This window comes from Protopterus annectens, chromosome 1.part1 (genome assembly GCF_019279795.1).
Source record: "Protopterus annectens isolate FY-2018-M chromosome 1.part1, PAN1.0, whole genome shotgun sequence".
Taxonomy (NCBI): domain Eukaryota; kingdom Metazoa; phylum Chordata; order Ceratodontiformes; family Protopteridae; genus Protopterus; species Protopterus annectens.
The window spans coordinates 884,690,058-884,705,798 of NC_056726.1; the positions used below are offsets into that span (position 1 = coordinate 884,690,058).

The 15,741-nt window shown below is 40.9% G+C and overlaps 1 protein-coding gene across 3 annotated transcripts in view; it reads right to left on the bottom strand.

Moving 5' to 3' along the window:
* The window catches only part of TMEM87B (transmembrane protein 87B), a 1,440,625-nt gene that overhangs the window by 1,001,781 nt on the left and 423,103 nt on the right, over positions 1 to 15,741 (bottom strand). For 2 of the 3 annotated variants that reach the window (XM_044078974.1, XM_044078964.1), the window contains exon 6: positions 11,191 to 11,265. The exons of the other annotated variant lie outside the window; for it this stretch is intronic. In XM_044078974.1, coding sequence (XP_043934909.1) covers positions 11,191 to 11,265 — 75 coding nt within the window. The remainder of the gene's footprint in view (positions 1 to 11,190; positions 11,266 to 15,741) is intronic. 3 annotated transcript variants of the gene reach the window in all.

Genomic DNA, 15,741 nt, shown 5'->3' on the forward strand with positions numbered 1-15,741 from the left:
TTTATAAATATGTCAAGGTTACAGGTAGACGAGGCTCAATTACTAACAGTTAGAATAGAAGGAGATGAGGTAAAAATTATGTATAACCAATCCATAGGAAAGACTCCAGAAGTAGATGGTATTCCTGTAGACTTTTGGAATCTAGGAGGAAAAACAGGTAAAGATCTGGAAAGTTTTGTTTAACAGTATTTTAAGAGAAGTACCAATATCCTGGAAGAAAGTGCTGGTAGATGTAATACCTAAAGAGGGTAAAGAATCATCAGATTCATACATGCCCATTTCAATACTAAACCAGGATTATGAATGGTTTATGTCTATAATGGCTAAAAGAATGGCAAAAGTGATGCCAGTATTGATATCTATGGACCAATGTGGTTTTGGGGAGGGGAGGCAAACATTCAACAACATTAACAGAACATTGATGATCCTGAGGGTTGTGAAACATTTTGAGACAGTTTCAGATCTTTTCAGGATACAAAATTAATAAAGCTAAAACAAAAGCAACAGTGGTAAATTATGTACCCACACACACATTGGTTCAATCTCCATAATTATGGGGATATAAAATGAAGTATTTAGGAGTATGGATTATAAATGATTCCTGTATGGCAGCTAAGGATATGTAGGAAGAGACTAAAAAGACGGTACAAAAACGGAGAAATTGGAAGCTCTGTTATATGAACATGAATAGTACGATACAAGCAAATGTTTTTAGTTCCTTTAACATTATATATAGATCAGGCATATTTTTATCAACCAGAGAAGAAGTCGTGGATAACAATCAATCTGGAAGGGGAAGATGACAAATGTCAAGTGGGATAAACAGGTCCTTTCCAATAGAAGGAGGCAGACTGGAATTGCCCAATCTGAAGAGGTATTTCAGAGCTACACAGTGAAGGCTCCTAGACATAGCCCAAGCAGAAACCTATAATTCAAAGTGGAAGGTGATGATGAAACAGGGGGGAGCTCAAGAAAAGTACAGTTTTGTACCTACCATAAATGTAGATGTTCGAGGATCCACATTGCTGCAGTCCTAACTATTGGGTAGTCCGCTGTCCAGTCGGCCCGAATACCAAAGTATATGGCTGACGTCGGTCAGGGCGCATTAGACTGACGTCAGTACGTCAGGGTACTAATGCGCATGACCGACGTCATATCCTCAGTCTTTTCTTGCCGCAGATGTCAGAAGACCCTGAAAGATAAGGCCAAAACCAAAACTCCCAACATATCTGCACCAAAATATATATATATACAAAATATACAAAATTAGCAGAATATAACCTCACCTACACAACCACCCCTAAACACAGAGGGGAAGGAGGGAGGGTAGATTGGACTGCAGCAATGTGGATGCTCCAACATCTACATTTATGGTAGGTACAAAACTGTACTATGTTCTTCATTCCACATTGCTGCAGTCCTAACTATTGGGTAGAATCCCAAAGCAGAGGTAAGGGAGGCTGGCAAATCATAAGGAAGCAGGAGCTGATAACATGCCTTGCAAAATAGCTGTGGCAAAACCAGCCCTAGACTTAGAGTAGAGAGGAAGGTGGTAATGCTTAGAGAAAGTATGCACTGAACTCCAAGTAGCTGCCTCCAAAATATCCTTAGTTGCCACCCCTTAAAAAGCTGTTGAAGTGGCAGTAGCCCTAGTGGAATGAGGCCTAATCCCAGCTGGAATCTCCTTGCCATGATGGGAATAACAAAATGCAATGCAAAACCCAATCCACCTAGAAATAGTTTGTTTTGACACAGGCTTGCCCTGAGAACTCAAAGCAAAAGAAACAAACAACTGCTGAGACTGCCTAAAATCCTTAGTCCTGCTCAAATAATAACGCAATTGCCTGTGTACATCTAAAGTGTGCAAAATCTTTTCCCCTTTATTTTGGGGATCTGCATAAAATGTAGGCAAATGAATAGTTTGGTTTAAAGCCACACTAGAAACCACTTTAGGCATAAAGGAAGGATTAATGCGTAATGATACCCTATCCTTATGAAAAATCAAAAAAGGCTCAACTGCCATAAGGGCCTGTAACTCAGAAACCCTTCTTGCAGAAGTAATGGCCAACAAAAAAGCAGTCTTCCATGACAAGTATTTCAGTTCAGCAGTAGCTGCAGGCTCAAAAGGTTGCAGAGTAAGTTTCTCCAACACAAAATTGAGATCCCAAGCAGGAGTAGGAGCTCATTGGGAGTCTTATATTCTTTGCCCCTCTAAGAAATTGCTTGAACAAAGGATGTGAAAACAATGGTGGGTCACAATCATAGTGAGCTGAAATTGCTGCAGCATGAATCTTAATGGAAGAGAAAGACAAACCTTTGTCCAATAACTCAGTAAGATATTGAAGAGCCACACTCAAATTAGGCTCAGAAATCTCCAAATTCTTTGCTGCAGTCCAAAATAAAAATCTCTTCCATTTTTCTGCGTACACTTTCCTTGTACTAGGTCTTCTGGCTTCCATAATCACATTTAAAACTTGTTGAGGAAGTTGAGACCTGCTGTCTTTCAAAACAGAATATGCCAGGCTGTTAGATGAAGAGAGTGAAGCTTGACATTGAGCAGGCGACCGTCCTTCTGAGACAACAGATGTGGAATCAAGGGTAAAGGCCATGGAGGCTTCTTTACCAGACTCCTCAGTAATGGGTACCAGTGCTGGCGAGGCCAATCTGGAGCTATTAAAATCATCCTTGGCTTGTCTTGTCTGACTTTTAGAAGCACCTTTGGAAGAAGAGGCAGAGGTGGAAACGCATACACATGAAGATTTTTCCAACTGAAAGAAAGAGCATCCACTTTCCAAGCTGTGTGATGAAACCTCTTTGTGCAAAACTTTGGCAGCTGGTGGTTTAGTGGAGAAGCGAACAGATCTATGTCTGGAGTTCCCCAGGACACTGTCAACTTTTGAAATACATGAAGATCCAGTTTCCACTCGTGGGGATCCATGATTTGTCTGCTTAACACATCTGCTAAGGAGTTCTGTGCTCCCGGCAGAAACCTTGCCTGAAGAGTTAGTTGCAAGCTTAGCGCAGTCTCCCATAAAATCATTGCTTGCCTGCACAATGGGTAAGAATGTGTTCCCCTTGTTTGTTGATGTACCACATGACAGTTGTGTTGTCTGTTAGAATCAACACCTGCCCTGGAAGAAGTAACTCCTTGAAAGCCATTAATGCAAACTGGACTGCTAACATCTCCTTCATGTTGATATGTAGATGCTGTAGTCTGGCAGGCCACATGTCTTGTATCCACTTTCCATTTAGATGAGCTCCCCAAGCAATGTCTGAGGCATCTGTCGATTTGACTCGCCTCTGGCCGGGTCACAGAGAGTCCCTTGTTTAGGTGACATTCCTGAGCCCACCACAAAAATTCCTTTTGAATGCAAGGTATTATTTGAATGACAGTGTCCAAATCCTGGCAGTGCTGTGTCCATACATTTTTGGGGTACCATTGTAGCTTCCTCATATGCAGTTTGGCATTGGGAAGCACCAGAATACAAGATGCCATGAACCCTAAGGCTTGAAGGACTGTCCTTGCAGTCAGCCCGGACTGAAGAGATAGTTGATGGAAGTAACTGGAAAGATTCTTTTGTTTGTCCGGGGTTAAAAAGGCCATCTGGGCTGCTGTATTCAGTCTCACACCCAGAAAGCACATGTCCTGAGAGGGTACTAGACTGGACTTTATTTCGTTCACAGAATACCCTAGGCATCTTAGCACTGCTATGACATATTCCAAATGCTGTAGAAGGTCTTCCTTTTCTTGAGCCAGAATCAGGCAATCGTCCAAGTAAGGATAGATTTGAATTCCTTTTAGCCTGAAGTAAGCTATCACTGGAGCCAGAACCTTTGTGAATACTCTGGGCAGTAGATAAGCCAAAGGGCAATGCAGAGAACTGATAATGAGAATTTTCAGCTCGAAACGCAGATACTTTCTGCAACTTAGTCTTATAGGCACATGAAGGTAAGCTTCCTTGAGATCTAAAGTTACCATCCAGTGATCCTTGCCCAGCAGAGGTAAAAGCTGTTGTAACGTCAACATTTTGAACTTGGGAATGTCCAGATAAGTGTTGAGGATAGATAAATCCAAAATTGGTCTCCACGTGTTCCCCTTCTTTGGTACTAGGAACAGGCGAGAATAAAATCCTAGGCCCCTTTCTGGCACAGGAACCGGCTGAATGGCCCCTATTTGGAGTAACTGAGAAATTTGCTTGTGAGCCTCTTGTCTTTGTAGAGGAGGAATGTCTGGCATGCCTTTGAAAGGAGGCAAGGTATGGAAATAAAACCTGTAACCGTGGTGAATGATATCCAGAACCCATTTGTCTTGGGTAATTAAATCCCAATTTTCTTTGAAAGAGACAGCCTTCCTCCTAGAGGTGCCGCCAGGAGAAGGTACTGGCAGCTGAAAAGGCAGGTCATTGGGTCTGCTTGCGAAAGGACTGACCCCTGCCCTCACCAGAAGTCTGAGCAGGTGAACTCCCTGTCCTAGGCCTAAAAGCACCTTGAGCTCTGCCCCTACCACGTCTAGACCTACCCCTAGACTGGGAATCATAAGCAGGATAAGTCCATCCCTTAGCAGGCCAATTTCTACTAAACTTCGGAGGCTGCACCTGCCAAAAATCCTTAACAGTTTGCATAGACTTAGCCTTGTCCTCCATCTTCTTTAAAACTGCTTCCACAGGCGAACCAAACAACACATCAGACTGTAAAGGAGCATCCAAAATCCTTGTCTTAACATGCTCAGCTAAGTTCTGATCTCTCAACCAGGCGTGCCTACGAAGAACAGAACCAGTGGCAGCCACCCTGGAGGAGGCCTGCACAGCATCAAAACCACATTGCAAGGAATGTTTACCCACTTGTTCAGACACATGAACTAAATCCTGCAACTCTTTACACTCAATACCTTCCCCGAGAGCATCCACCTTAGATTTCAACTGTGAAAGAAGATAATTCTGATATTTTACCATGTGAAACTGACAATTCAACGCCCTCATGGCTAAAGTGGAAGAAGTATACACTTTCTTTCCCCATCTATCCAAAGCCCTTGCCTCTTTATCAGGAGGGACAGGATTTTTAACAACTGAGGCCTTCACACCTTTAGGCCCCTGAGAGACAGTTTCGGGTCTGCCCTAGGACTCTTAAAGAGATACTTATGAGCTTCAGGCACCCTATAATACCTATCCGGTTTAACCGGGGCAGGAGGCAAAGAATCCGGATTCAGGGAAGCCTCTGCAAATACATCTTCCTCCACATTCTAAACAGGAGGTATAGCTAAAGGCCTGTGCTGGGGTAAAACAGAATTCCTAAGCCTTTTCCTGGAATCAGAGAAATCTTGACCTTCCCATTTAAAATGCTCCCTCATGGAATGCAGAGTCTCTGAAAAAGAAAAATCCTCAGGAGGGGAAGCTGAAGGAGTAGAATCATCCACATCAGAATCAGAATAAGGAGGGTACTCCTGCAAGTCCTCAGCCGAAGACTCAGAAGCCTCCGAGCATTGCTCAAAACTCTCAAACTCAGATTCCACCCTAGGCCTCTTATCAGGAGGGGGCATAGAACCTCTTATCATAGTAATCAAATCCTCTGCCATTTTAAGCATATGTTTCTTAGGCAAAGACCCTGAAGTACTAGGAGAAACCCCCACTGAAGCAAAACTCGGCCTGCCCCTCAAAGAAGCCTTGGAAACAGAAGGGAGGCTCTGACCACCTTAGGGAAGAGAGGGAAGAACAGCCACCTGAGAAGCCCCTCAGCCTGGCCTACTTCCTGAGAGGATACATCCTGTAACAGTAAAGTCTCTCCCTGAGACTCCAAAGAAACACCTGGCAAAACCTCCGGCTCCACTGAGCCCTCTAAAGAACCAACGTCTGGGACTGTCGGTTCCTCCACTCTAGGCTTTGCTGTTTTGTCCTTTGCTTTTAGTCGAAGCGGCGTGGAACATCCGACGGCATTTTATAATTACAACGCTTCCCAAACACTAACCTGGCACAGTCTAACCTTCTTAATAGTGCGTTTGTTAAATCTAGCACAAGAGCGCATCCAACAACAACGTCGTGCTCAGGCCCTAAACAAGGTATACACAAAGTATGGTAATCCCTATGAGGTATCTGTTTCCCACAAGAAATACAGTTATTCACTTTTTCTGACATCCGGTTAAATACTGAGGCAAGAAAAACAAAATATTCCCAACGGGTACTTAGCCAACTTTGATTCGGTCTGAAACTCCTGGCTTCAGAAACTTTCAGAACGCCAACCTGCACTTCGCAAAATTGCTTCTGCATCCGGACCATGCGGCAAAAAAGACTGAGGATATGACGTCGGTCATGCGCATTAGTACCCTGACGTACTGACGTCAGTCTAATGCGCCCTGACCGATGTCAGCCATATACTTTGGTATTCGGGCCGACTGGACAGCGGACTACCCAATAGTTAGGACTGCAGCAATGTGGAATGAAGAACATCAAGCAGAGGCTGGTATTCTGGATGCAGACCTTCAAGGAGAATAGCAATAACCATACAGAATATTATATTCATAAAGTAGCAGAAAGTATTCTAAGAACTAAGTCAACATGGGAATGGAGAAAAGAGATTCTGCCGATAGATCTCTGCAATTAGGGATAAAGACAATAAGCAAGGGGGGGGGGGGTGGAATTTGAGAAAACTGGCAAAGGAACCAAGGTACTGAGAGAAATATAGAAATCAACAAAAGGTACAAATAGGAATGTTTATAAATATGTCAAGGTTACAGGTGAGCGAGGCTCAATTACTAACAGTTAGAATAGAAGGAGATGAGGTAAAATTATGTATAACCAATCCATAGGAAAGACTCCAGAAGTAGATGGTATTCCTGTAGACTTTTGGAATCTAGGAGGAAAAACAGGTAAAGATCTGGAAAGTTTTGTTTAACAGTATTTTAAGAGAAGTACCAATATCCTGGAAGAAAGTGCTGGTAGATGTAATACCTAAAGAGGGTAAAGAATCATCAGATTCATACATGCCCATTTCAATACTAAACCAGGATTATGAATGGTTTATGTCTATAATGGCTAAAAGAATGGCAAAAGTGATGCCAGTATTGATATCTATGGACCAATGTGGTTTTGGGGAGGGGAGGCAAACATTCAACAACATTAACAGAACATTGATGATCCTGAGGGTTGTGAAACATTTTGAGACAGTTTCAGATCTTTTCAGGATACAAAATTAATAAAGCTAAAACAAAAGCAACAGTGGTAAATTATGTACCCACACACACATTGGTTCAATCTCCATAATTATGGGGATATAAAATGAAGTATTTAGGAGTATGGATTATAAATGATTCCTGTATGGCAGCTAAGGATATGTGGGAAGAGACTAAACAAAAGACGGTACAAAAACGGAGAAATTGGAAGCTCTGTTATATGAACATGAATAGTACGATACAAGCAAATGTTTTTAGTTCCTTTAACATTATATATAGATCAGGCATATTTTTATCAACCAGAGAAGAAGTCGTGGATAACAATCAATCTGGAAGGGGAAGATGACAAATGTCAAGTGGGATAAACAGGTCCTTTCCAATAGAAGGAGGCAGACTGGAATTGCCCAATCTGAAGAGGTATTTCAGAGCTACACAGTGAAGGCTCCTAGACATAGCCCAAGCAGAAACCTATAATTCAAAGTGGAAGGTGATGATGAAACAGGGGGGAGCTCAAGAAACAAGCAGAGGCTGGTATTCTGGATGCAGACCTTCAAGGAGAATAGCAATAACCATACAGAATATTATATTCATAAAGTAGCAGAAAGTATTCTAAGAACTAAGTCAACATGGGAATGGAGAAAAGAGATTCTGCCGATAGATCTCTGCAATTAGGGATAAAGACAATAAGCAAGGGGGGGGGGGGTGGAATTTGAGAAAACTGGCAAAGGAACCAAGGTACTGGGAGGAAACAACTAGAGAGGGAAAGGTAAACAGAATGGGAAGACACCAAGAACTTATTTGCACTGCAGGTTAGAGATTACCTTCTCTATCAAGGATTGATATCAGATAATAGGCAAACAAAAATAGAGAGGTCCTAAATGAAAAGGTCAGTACTGGTAGAGCTTTTAGTAGAAGTTACCATTAAATTAGTACAGCATATAAAATACCGTATGACAACTGCAAAAATTAATCAGAGGAAGTTAGAAAAGAGAGGGAAGAAAGACTGGATAAGCATGTCACAAAAACAATGGGGGTGGAATATATGTATGTCTCCCAAATATGCAACAAAGTCTAGAATTAGGATCTTAGCTTGGAAGTATTTACATAGGTATTTTTATATCCCAAGTAGACTCCAAAGAATTTCTCCTCAGGTAGACAGCAAATGTTAAAAGTGTGATGGGGAAGAATAAGGCAACTGGGAACATATTTTCTGGGAGTATAACGAATTGGCAGAGATTCCCTGTAGACTGCTCTGTTGGAGATGCAAATTGGTGTAACTAAGGAAATTATTTTTTTGAGCTATGAGATAGAATCTGAATTGCCTAGACATAGTAAGGCCCCAAGTCTAATTATGATGGGTGACAAAAAAGCAAATGCTACAAAATGGAAATCAAGGTCTAAACCAACTTTACTAGAAGTAGCAAAGATAGTAACAGAGATAAAACAATTGGAATTGGGATTTCTAAAAAAAAGGGTAGGAGCAAATTGCATAGGAAAAAATGGGAAGTGTGGGATCAATACATGCAGTGGAGGAACGAGGTTTAAAAGAAGGCACAAACTGAATGACTAATGTAATGGTTGACTGCTAATGGCTGGATACATTATAAGTGATGTATAGTGTTTGTAGCTATAGTTGTGCTTGCATGGTTTGTAATGTATAATGTTTGCAGCTGAGATTGTGTTGGTATGGTTTGTTTTCATTTATATAAATGTAAGATTGCCTATGTCATACACGACAATTTAATAAAGATGTTTATTGTTTAAAAACAAAAGAATGTCCACTTTTCAAAACAAGATGAAGATAAAGACACACACTGAAGAAAACAGGGGACTGCTCTGTGTCAACTAAAACAGAAATCAAATGTTGGGTTGACTTAAAGCGGATAAAAAGTAGTGTCTTTTAACCTATTCAGATTAGCTAAGCATCTTGCTGAAATGGAGACATTCAGTTAAACTGAACTGCAGATTTACATTGCTGCTGCTCTATAAATATGTGTGTGTGTGTGTGTGTGTGTGTGTGTGTGTGTGTGTGTGCGCGCACATGCGCACATGTTATCGACCTGTGCTCAATAAAAACAGTTTTCTTGACAGCTGAAGAGATGCTGAACTGAAGGCTGCTGCAAACTGATGTTCCTCAGGGCCATATCAAAATTTGATTAGCAGACTGCCAAATGTCTCTCCACCTATCCACAAGGAATGAATAAATAGCAGAAAAATATACAGTTACCACAAATGATGCATTACCTATTCTGGGACTGACTTTTAAGGTGCCTAGCAAGTGTTCATACTGGCTACATGTTTTTAAGCCTGCAAAAGTGTGCTCCTCAGTTATAAGGTAAAAAATACTTCCACTCCTCATACCACAGAAGGCCTTCACTGTGATGTTCCATGCATCCAAGTCCATTTATTTTGTGTACATCTTCTCTGCAGAAACATACACATCCTACACAGAGCCACTTTTTTATATTTTCACAACAAAACAGAAGTTACTACCACTTCATTATGTTTACAAATCAACAGGTGCAAAAGTGAATAGTAAATAATAATAATCGTACAGTATTGGGAATTATACCATGACCCCCCCAAAACGTGCACGCTGATTGGCCAGCGTGCCCATTGTAAATCGAGTTATACTAATGGAAAAAGGCCCGGTTGCCCGGACTTTTTTCCATTAGTATAACTTTTAAACACTGTTCGCTATGTTAAATGGGTTTAACATAGCGAGACCTTAAAATAAGCAACGGAGATCTCCGTTGCTTATTTTAAACTGTCTCGCCATGTTAAACCCATTTAACATAGCGAGACATGTTTAAAAGCAATGGAGAAAGCAAGATCTCCGTTGCTTTTTAGTGTTTGCTATGTTAAATGAGTTTAACATAGCGAGACAGTTTAAAATAAGCAACGGACATCTCCGTTGCTTATTTTAAACTGTCTCGCTATGTTAAACTCATTTAACATAGCGAAACATAAAAAGCAACAGAGACCTTGCTTTCTCCGTTGCTTTTGCCCACAGCTCTGATGTACTGTGCAGGCGCGCAGTACATCAGAACTGCCGCGGATGCCAGACATCTGCGGAAGGGCAGTAAACCGGCATTATACTATGCCATTATTTAAGAAAAGTAATAGTTTCTTTTCTTAAATAATGTCATGGTATAATAGCAATAACCCACTTCTGGGTGTGGGTAATGCTAAATTTACCCATGGTTGGCTTTGATAGCAATAACCCACTTCTGGGTGTGGGTAATGCTAAATTTACCCATGGTTGGCTTTGTTTGGTCCCTCGGGCTTCGCCCTCGGGACCAAACCACGCCAACCGTGGGTAAATTTAGCATTACCCACACCCAGGCGTGGGTTATTGCTATAATATACCCATAACAAACCTTTACAAAGATAACTGTAATAAAAAAATAAACCAAAAAGAGGTACATTATGCTGTCAGTTATAAATCAAAATAGTTATTCTGAGTACATTTCTTCTAGTCATTTATTACTCTATCAGATTTACATATACTGTGGGGAGAAGATGCTTCTGTTAAGGTTTGTTTCTAAAACTTGGATGGTAAGCTACTGGGTAAAGAAACAACCTACACTATTATATTCATCGTGCTGTACAAAGCGGAGTTAAATGGTGAAGTAATAATCCACTCTCATGCTTGAGCATGCTTGAGCTTAGGATAAGGAGAGAATGGCAATCCAGCATTGAGAGAAATTTGTCATTTCCTGTTAGCGAGGTAAGTGTTTATCTTTCACTTTTGCTGTGGTACAGATTTTGTCAATAAGTGTATAAGAATGTGAGTTATTTTAGATCAAACTGGCCTCTCTTTCTTTGGCTGTTATGGTCTCTGCAATAGTACTTTTCTAGCTGGCAATAGGAGCCTCTTGAAAAAGGAAGATTTACACCAGAAGTAACTGGTGAAAGATTTTAATATTTCGAGGTTAGGTAGAGGACTGTTTTCCAGTTGACACAGCACTACAGGATATTTTCTGCAAGAAAAAAATATGTATGCAACATATGTTGTTTTTATATACCTTTGTATCTGCCTTTTTGGAAAACAGAGTGTCTTTATTCTTCACAGTTTCCCTTTTATGCACAGAATGGCCATCCTGAAAAAGAATACGTACAGGCATAAAATAACTCCACATAATAAAAAAAAAAAACATATTAGAAACATAATCCAGTATAATGGTTAAGGCCCTTAATGGCAACGAACATATGGTATTTACAATTAGTCTGTTCCATAAAATGAACTAAGCTCTTTTTTTCTTTCTCCATCTGTATTATTTACACTAAAAAGTATGAAAATACCATCAAACCCTATCCAATTAAATACAAAGTTTATTTAAGAAACATTCTCCTGGGATTCATAAAGAATGCTACCATATGCTACAAGAGCTTTGGCCAAAAGGGACAGTTTCCATGACCACAGAAAATTGGATTCGGAGAACTGTTATCCACAATGAGGAAAGATCTCATCATCAGCTACTTTGCATGCCTCTTAATTTCGTGCTGCTACCGCTGGTACTAGTCAGCACTTTCCTGCAGTAATCACATCTAGTAGCCAATGCATCACTTTGGCACAGGCAGAAACCCTCCTCACTCATCTCCCCAAACGCACAAACATCCCCATACCTCTTTACATGTCCTTTAGTTTACACAACATCCCTACTGTAGCCTTGTATTTCCCTGCCCCTTATAAATTATGATTACAGTCAGTCAATAATGCCAGACATTAGTGTTTCATTCTCCTCAGTGTTCAGAAAACTGCATCTTGATGCTACACCTGTATCTCTATTACTTTTTTTAAGATACAGTAATATTTAACATTTCTCCCAGTTACTGCGGTGGTGGTGCTGTGGTAGCATTGTCACCTCAGAGTAAGACGCTGTCCGGTTCGATTCTCAGCTAGAGCGTCTTCTGCGTGGAGACATGCGTGAATGGGCGTACCTTCGTTGAAGGGTGTGCGTCAGAGCTGGCAACTCGGCATGTAACAATCTACTGCCAATCACTAGCGGACTGGAGTTCTGCTGTGGCGACCCCTAACCGGGAAAAGCCGAAAGACACAACTGTCAAGTGTTCCTCCCAGTTTATCTAGGAGTCTTTGTCATGCCACTTTAGAGGTATGTTGGCCCCAACCCTGACAGACACCTTGCTCTCCATCCCTCTTGACTGTCTCTGATTTTACAAAAATGCTCCTGATTTTGCCTTATTACTTTCCATTTCCCTCATAACTCACAAAGCAGTCATAGTCAGTCAATAAAGCCAGACACTGGAGTTTCATGCTTCATACTGTTCAGAAAACACATCATGATGCGAGAACCATCTTTTCACAAAATCCTCAGTTGTGTAGAAAACTAAAGCTTTTCTTAGTTAAAAAGTTAAAAAGCTGATTTCCATACCAAGGTACAGGGTTTGAAGCTCCCCCTTTTCTTAATCACTTTTAAGTGACTTAGAGTAATAATTAAATTCTCTCCCTGGTGTTCAGTCTTGGCACAGGACTAAACATCGGCTTAAAGATGTAGCTTCCATTTATCAAGGGTTTAAAGTTTTACCCTTCCTTGCAAAGCAACTTATGCTTGTATTTCAAGAGTATCCCTGGTGTCTAGTGTCCCTCTCCCCCACTGGCCCATATGAATGTCATGCTGCAAAACTGTTGTTATAGTAACTTTTTAAGGGAATGTAGGGCACTAGTTGGATTTTTCTTATGTTTAGTGTTCTCTACCTGCCCAGTATTGCAGGACTTGCTATTTAACCTAAGGGAGTGTAGCGGTGTAAGAGCCCCTCTCACATACAAATGCACTAACACATACATGCATGAGTGCGTGCATGCCCACACGCACACAAAAACGTCCCCTCTACATCACCCAATCAAACGACACATTCACCCCACACCCATCCTCAACATATGATGTGGCCACCCAGGCAGACACAATCACACGTACACAATTACACCTGAGATCACTCATTCCTCAGTACACACACACACACACACACACACACACACACACACACACACACACACACACACACACACACACACACACAGCGCAGCGCACACGCCTGTTGACTAAACTCCTTGGCACTAACCTCTAACAATCTCACCCATTGCAAGTAATACGTGAACACAAACCTTTGGCTGAGCTAATTTACAGAACACAGTAATTCTCTGAATCATTCACTTGGCTGTGTAAATGGCTTATCACAGTCATTTCCAGGGGACAACACATGGCTAATTAGCACAGACCACTCTCCCAGCATGATTCATTAGCATACAGCTCGGCTGAGGTGACATCTCATCATGGTGGTCCTACAAGACTGTGCAGGATGACTGCAGATGGCCCATCTCAAAATCAGAAAAAGACGCCACCAGCAGTAGCAGTCAGTGCTGAGGCTTACCCACTGCTGGTGGCCATGTTTGAATGTGGTTCAATGCTCCAGTTTCGAATACTTAATCTCTCATTTCATAACTCATTATCAATTTTCTCAAATTCAGAATACTTTGTAGATGAGAGCTACCACGTCTCCTCAAAAGGAGTAAAGGACATTTCTAATGATCCAGCAAAACAACCAATTTTCCTACAGTTGCAAGAGCAGTCATCTGATGATGTCCCATATTTTCTTAAGTTAAATCATTTATTAAGACATTTTATACCATACTACATTTTTTCATTTTTGCAGTTCTCCATTTAGAAAGTTTCCGGTGTTAAACTCAGATTTTATGCATACTGCTTTGAAGATTTGGCATTGTTACACACTATTTTACAAGTTCTGCCCTTCTTTTTCAAAAGCAGCTTATCTGCCAAAGTTTCACGATCTGCAGAAACTTAATACATAAAAAATCAAGATGGGTTCAATATATGCGTTACCTATAGAGAGTAAGCAGCCTGAATGCTCTCTAAAAGGTGAACTTTTAGATTTATCACTGCTAACACTAACTGTTTTATTTTCATACAGATGTGAACAGAACTAGTAAACAAATAGGTCAATAATAAATGACTGGTACAATATGCTTCCAGCTGAGTATCTGCACAACATAACATTACACTTGATACATTTTCCTATGTGGAATCAGGTGTATTGCGCATGTATCTTGTACCTCTGCAGAGACACAAAATCATTACAGACACACTACATTTCCTCTCCATTTGTCAGTAACCTAGGAGAAAGTACAAAGTACTAGCATTGTAATATAATTAAGCAATATACTATGTTTTGGTGTAGATAACTGGGGGGCGGGGTCTACCCTCCAGTGTGGTTTGGTTACAAGGGCACACCCCAAATAAGCAAACAAAGACAGCTGGTGGCTAAGCTAACTTTTTCACACCCACAAAGAACACTTCTGCTGTACAATGGCATTATTAAAAAAAAAGCTTTCCTTTTCTAAATAATGCTACTGTTTGCTGGAGCTTAATTTCTTCACATTTCCTTTCAATTCTTGGAGGCTGCATCTTCGTTTCTTTAGGCACTGCCATACTTTTCTGCATGTAAATGAGGATAGGTGTACAGTACTTATTGAAATATTTTTTAGTTAAACACCACCTGCAGATTTGCTCCTACCCTGCATGTTGTTGTGTCTTTCGGCTTTTCCCGATTAGGGGTCGCCACAGTGGAACTCCGGTCCGCTAATGATTGGCAGTAGATTTTTACATGCCGAGTTGCCAGCTCTGACGCACAACCTTCAACGAAGGTACGCCCATTCACGCATGTCTCCACGCAGAAGACGCTCTAGCTGAGAATCGAACTGGACAGCGTCTTATTGTGAGGTGACAACACTACCGCAGCACCACCACCGCAGTATTGCTCCTACCCTGCATCTTTATGGGAAAAGGTCAGCCATAGCCTGTGAAGCCATATGGCAAGAAGTATTACGGATGCATTCTCCCCTATAAAAAAAAGGTTAAGTTTTGAGTGCATTCATAGCAGTGAATCAGTAAAGGTATAATTTTAATGCTTTTAAGTAGGTGTCAGCTGATCCCCTTTGTAGATCAGTGAGTATATACCGTTAAGAAGTTATCCAAGGGCTTGCACAAATGTATAAATACTAAGCACGTGCAAGGTACACTGCCATTTTGTATTAAGCAGTTGAGATGTAAGCATGCATGTATGTAAGGCCTGTTTGTTAACTAGGTCATTCGTATTTAATGATGCCGCTATCCATCCTGTGTTTCTATGTATTATATTAAAGCATCTAAATGAAAACCCCCTCTCTTCTTGTCATGTGTTAAGAGATGAATAAACGACATGGTGTCAGAAGCAGACTGTCTAAAAGACAAGGAGCAGAAACCGGAATATCCAAGGGGCATGAAGATAGAAGCAGCTTGGCTAAAATGACTAGAAGCACTTGCGTACAGCCGGAGGAATACAGACGAGCCGATCATCCCTAAAATGTGCAAACTTCACAAAACATGTCAGAAAAGAATTTCAGGTATTAAAACTTGCTCAGCACTATTTCTTTCAGCATAATATGAAATGTGGCATACAGAACATTCTAAATGCTTTTCACAGAAGCCGATATGTACGATATTGGTGAAAACATTCAAATTACTATGGAAAATGTTTGAAATAAAGTCCGAATTCCATAA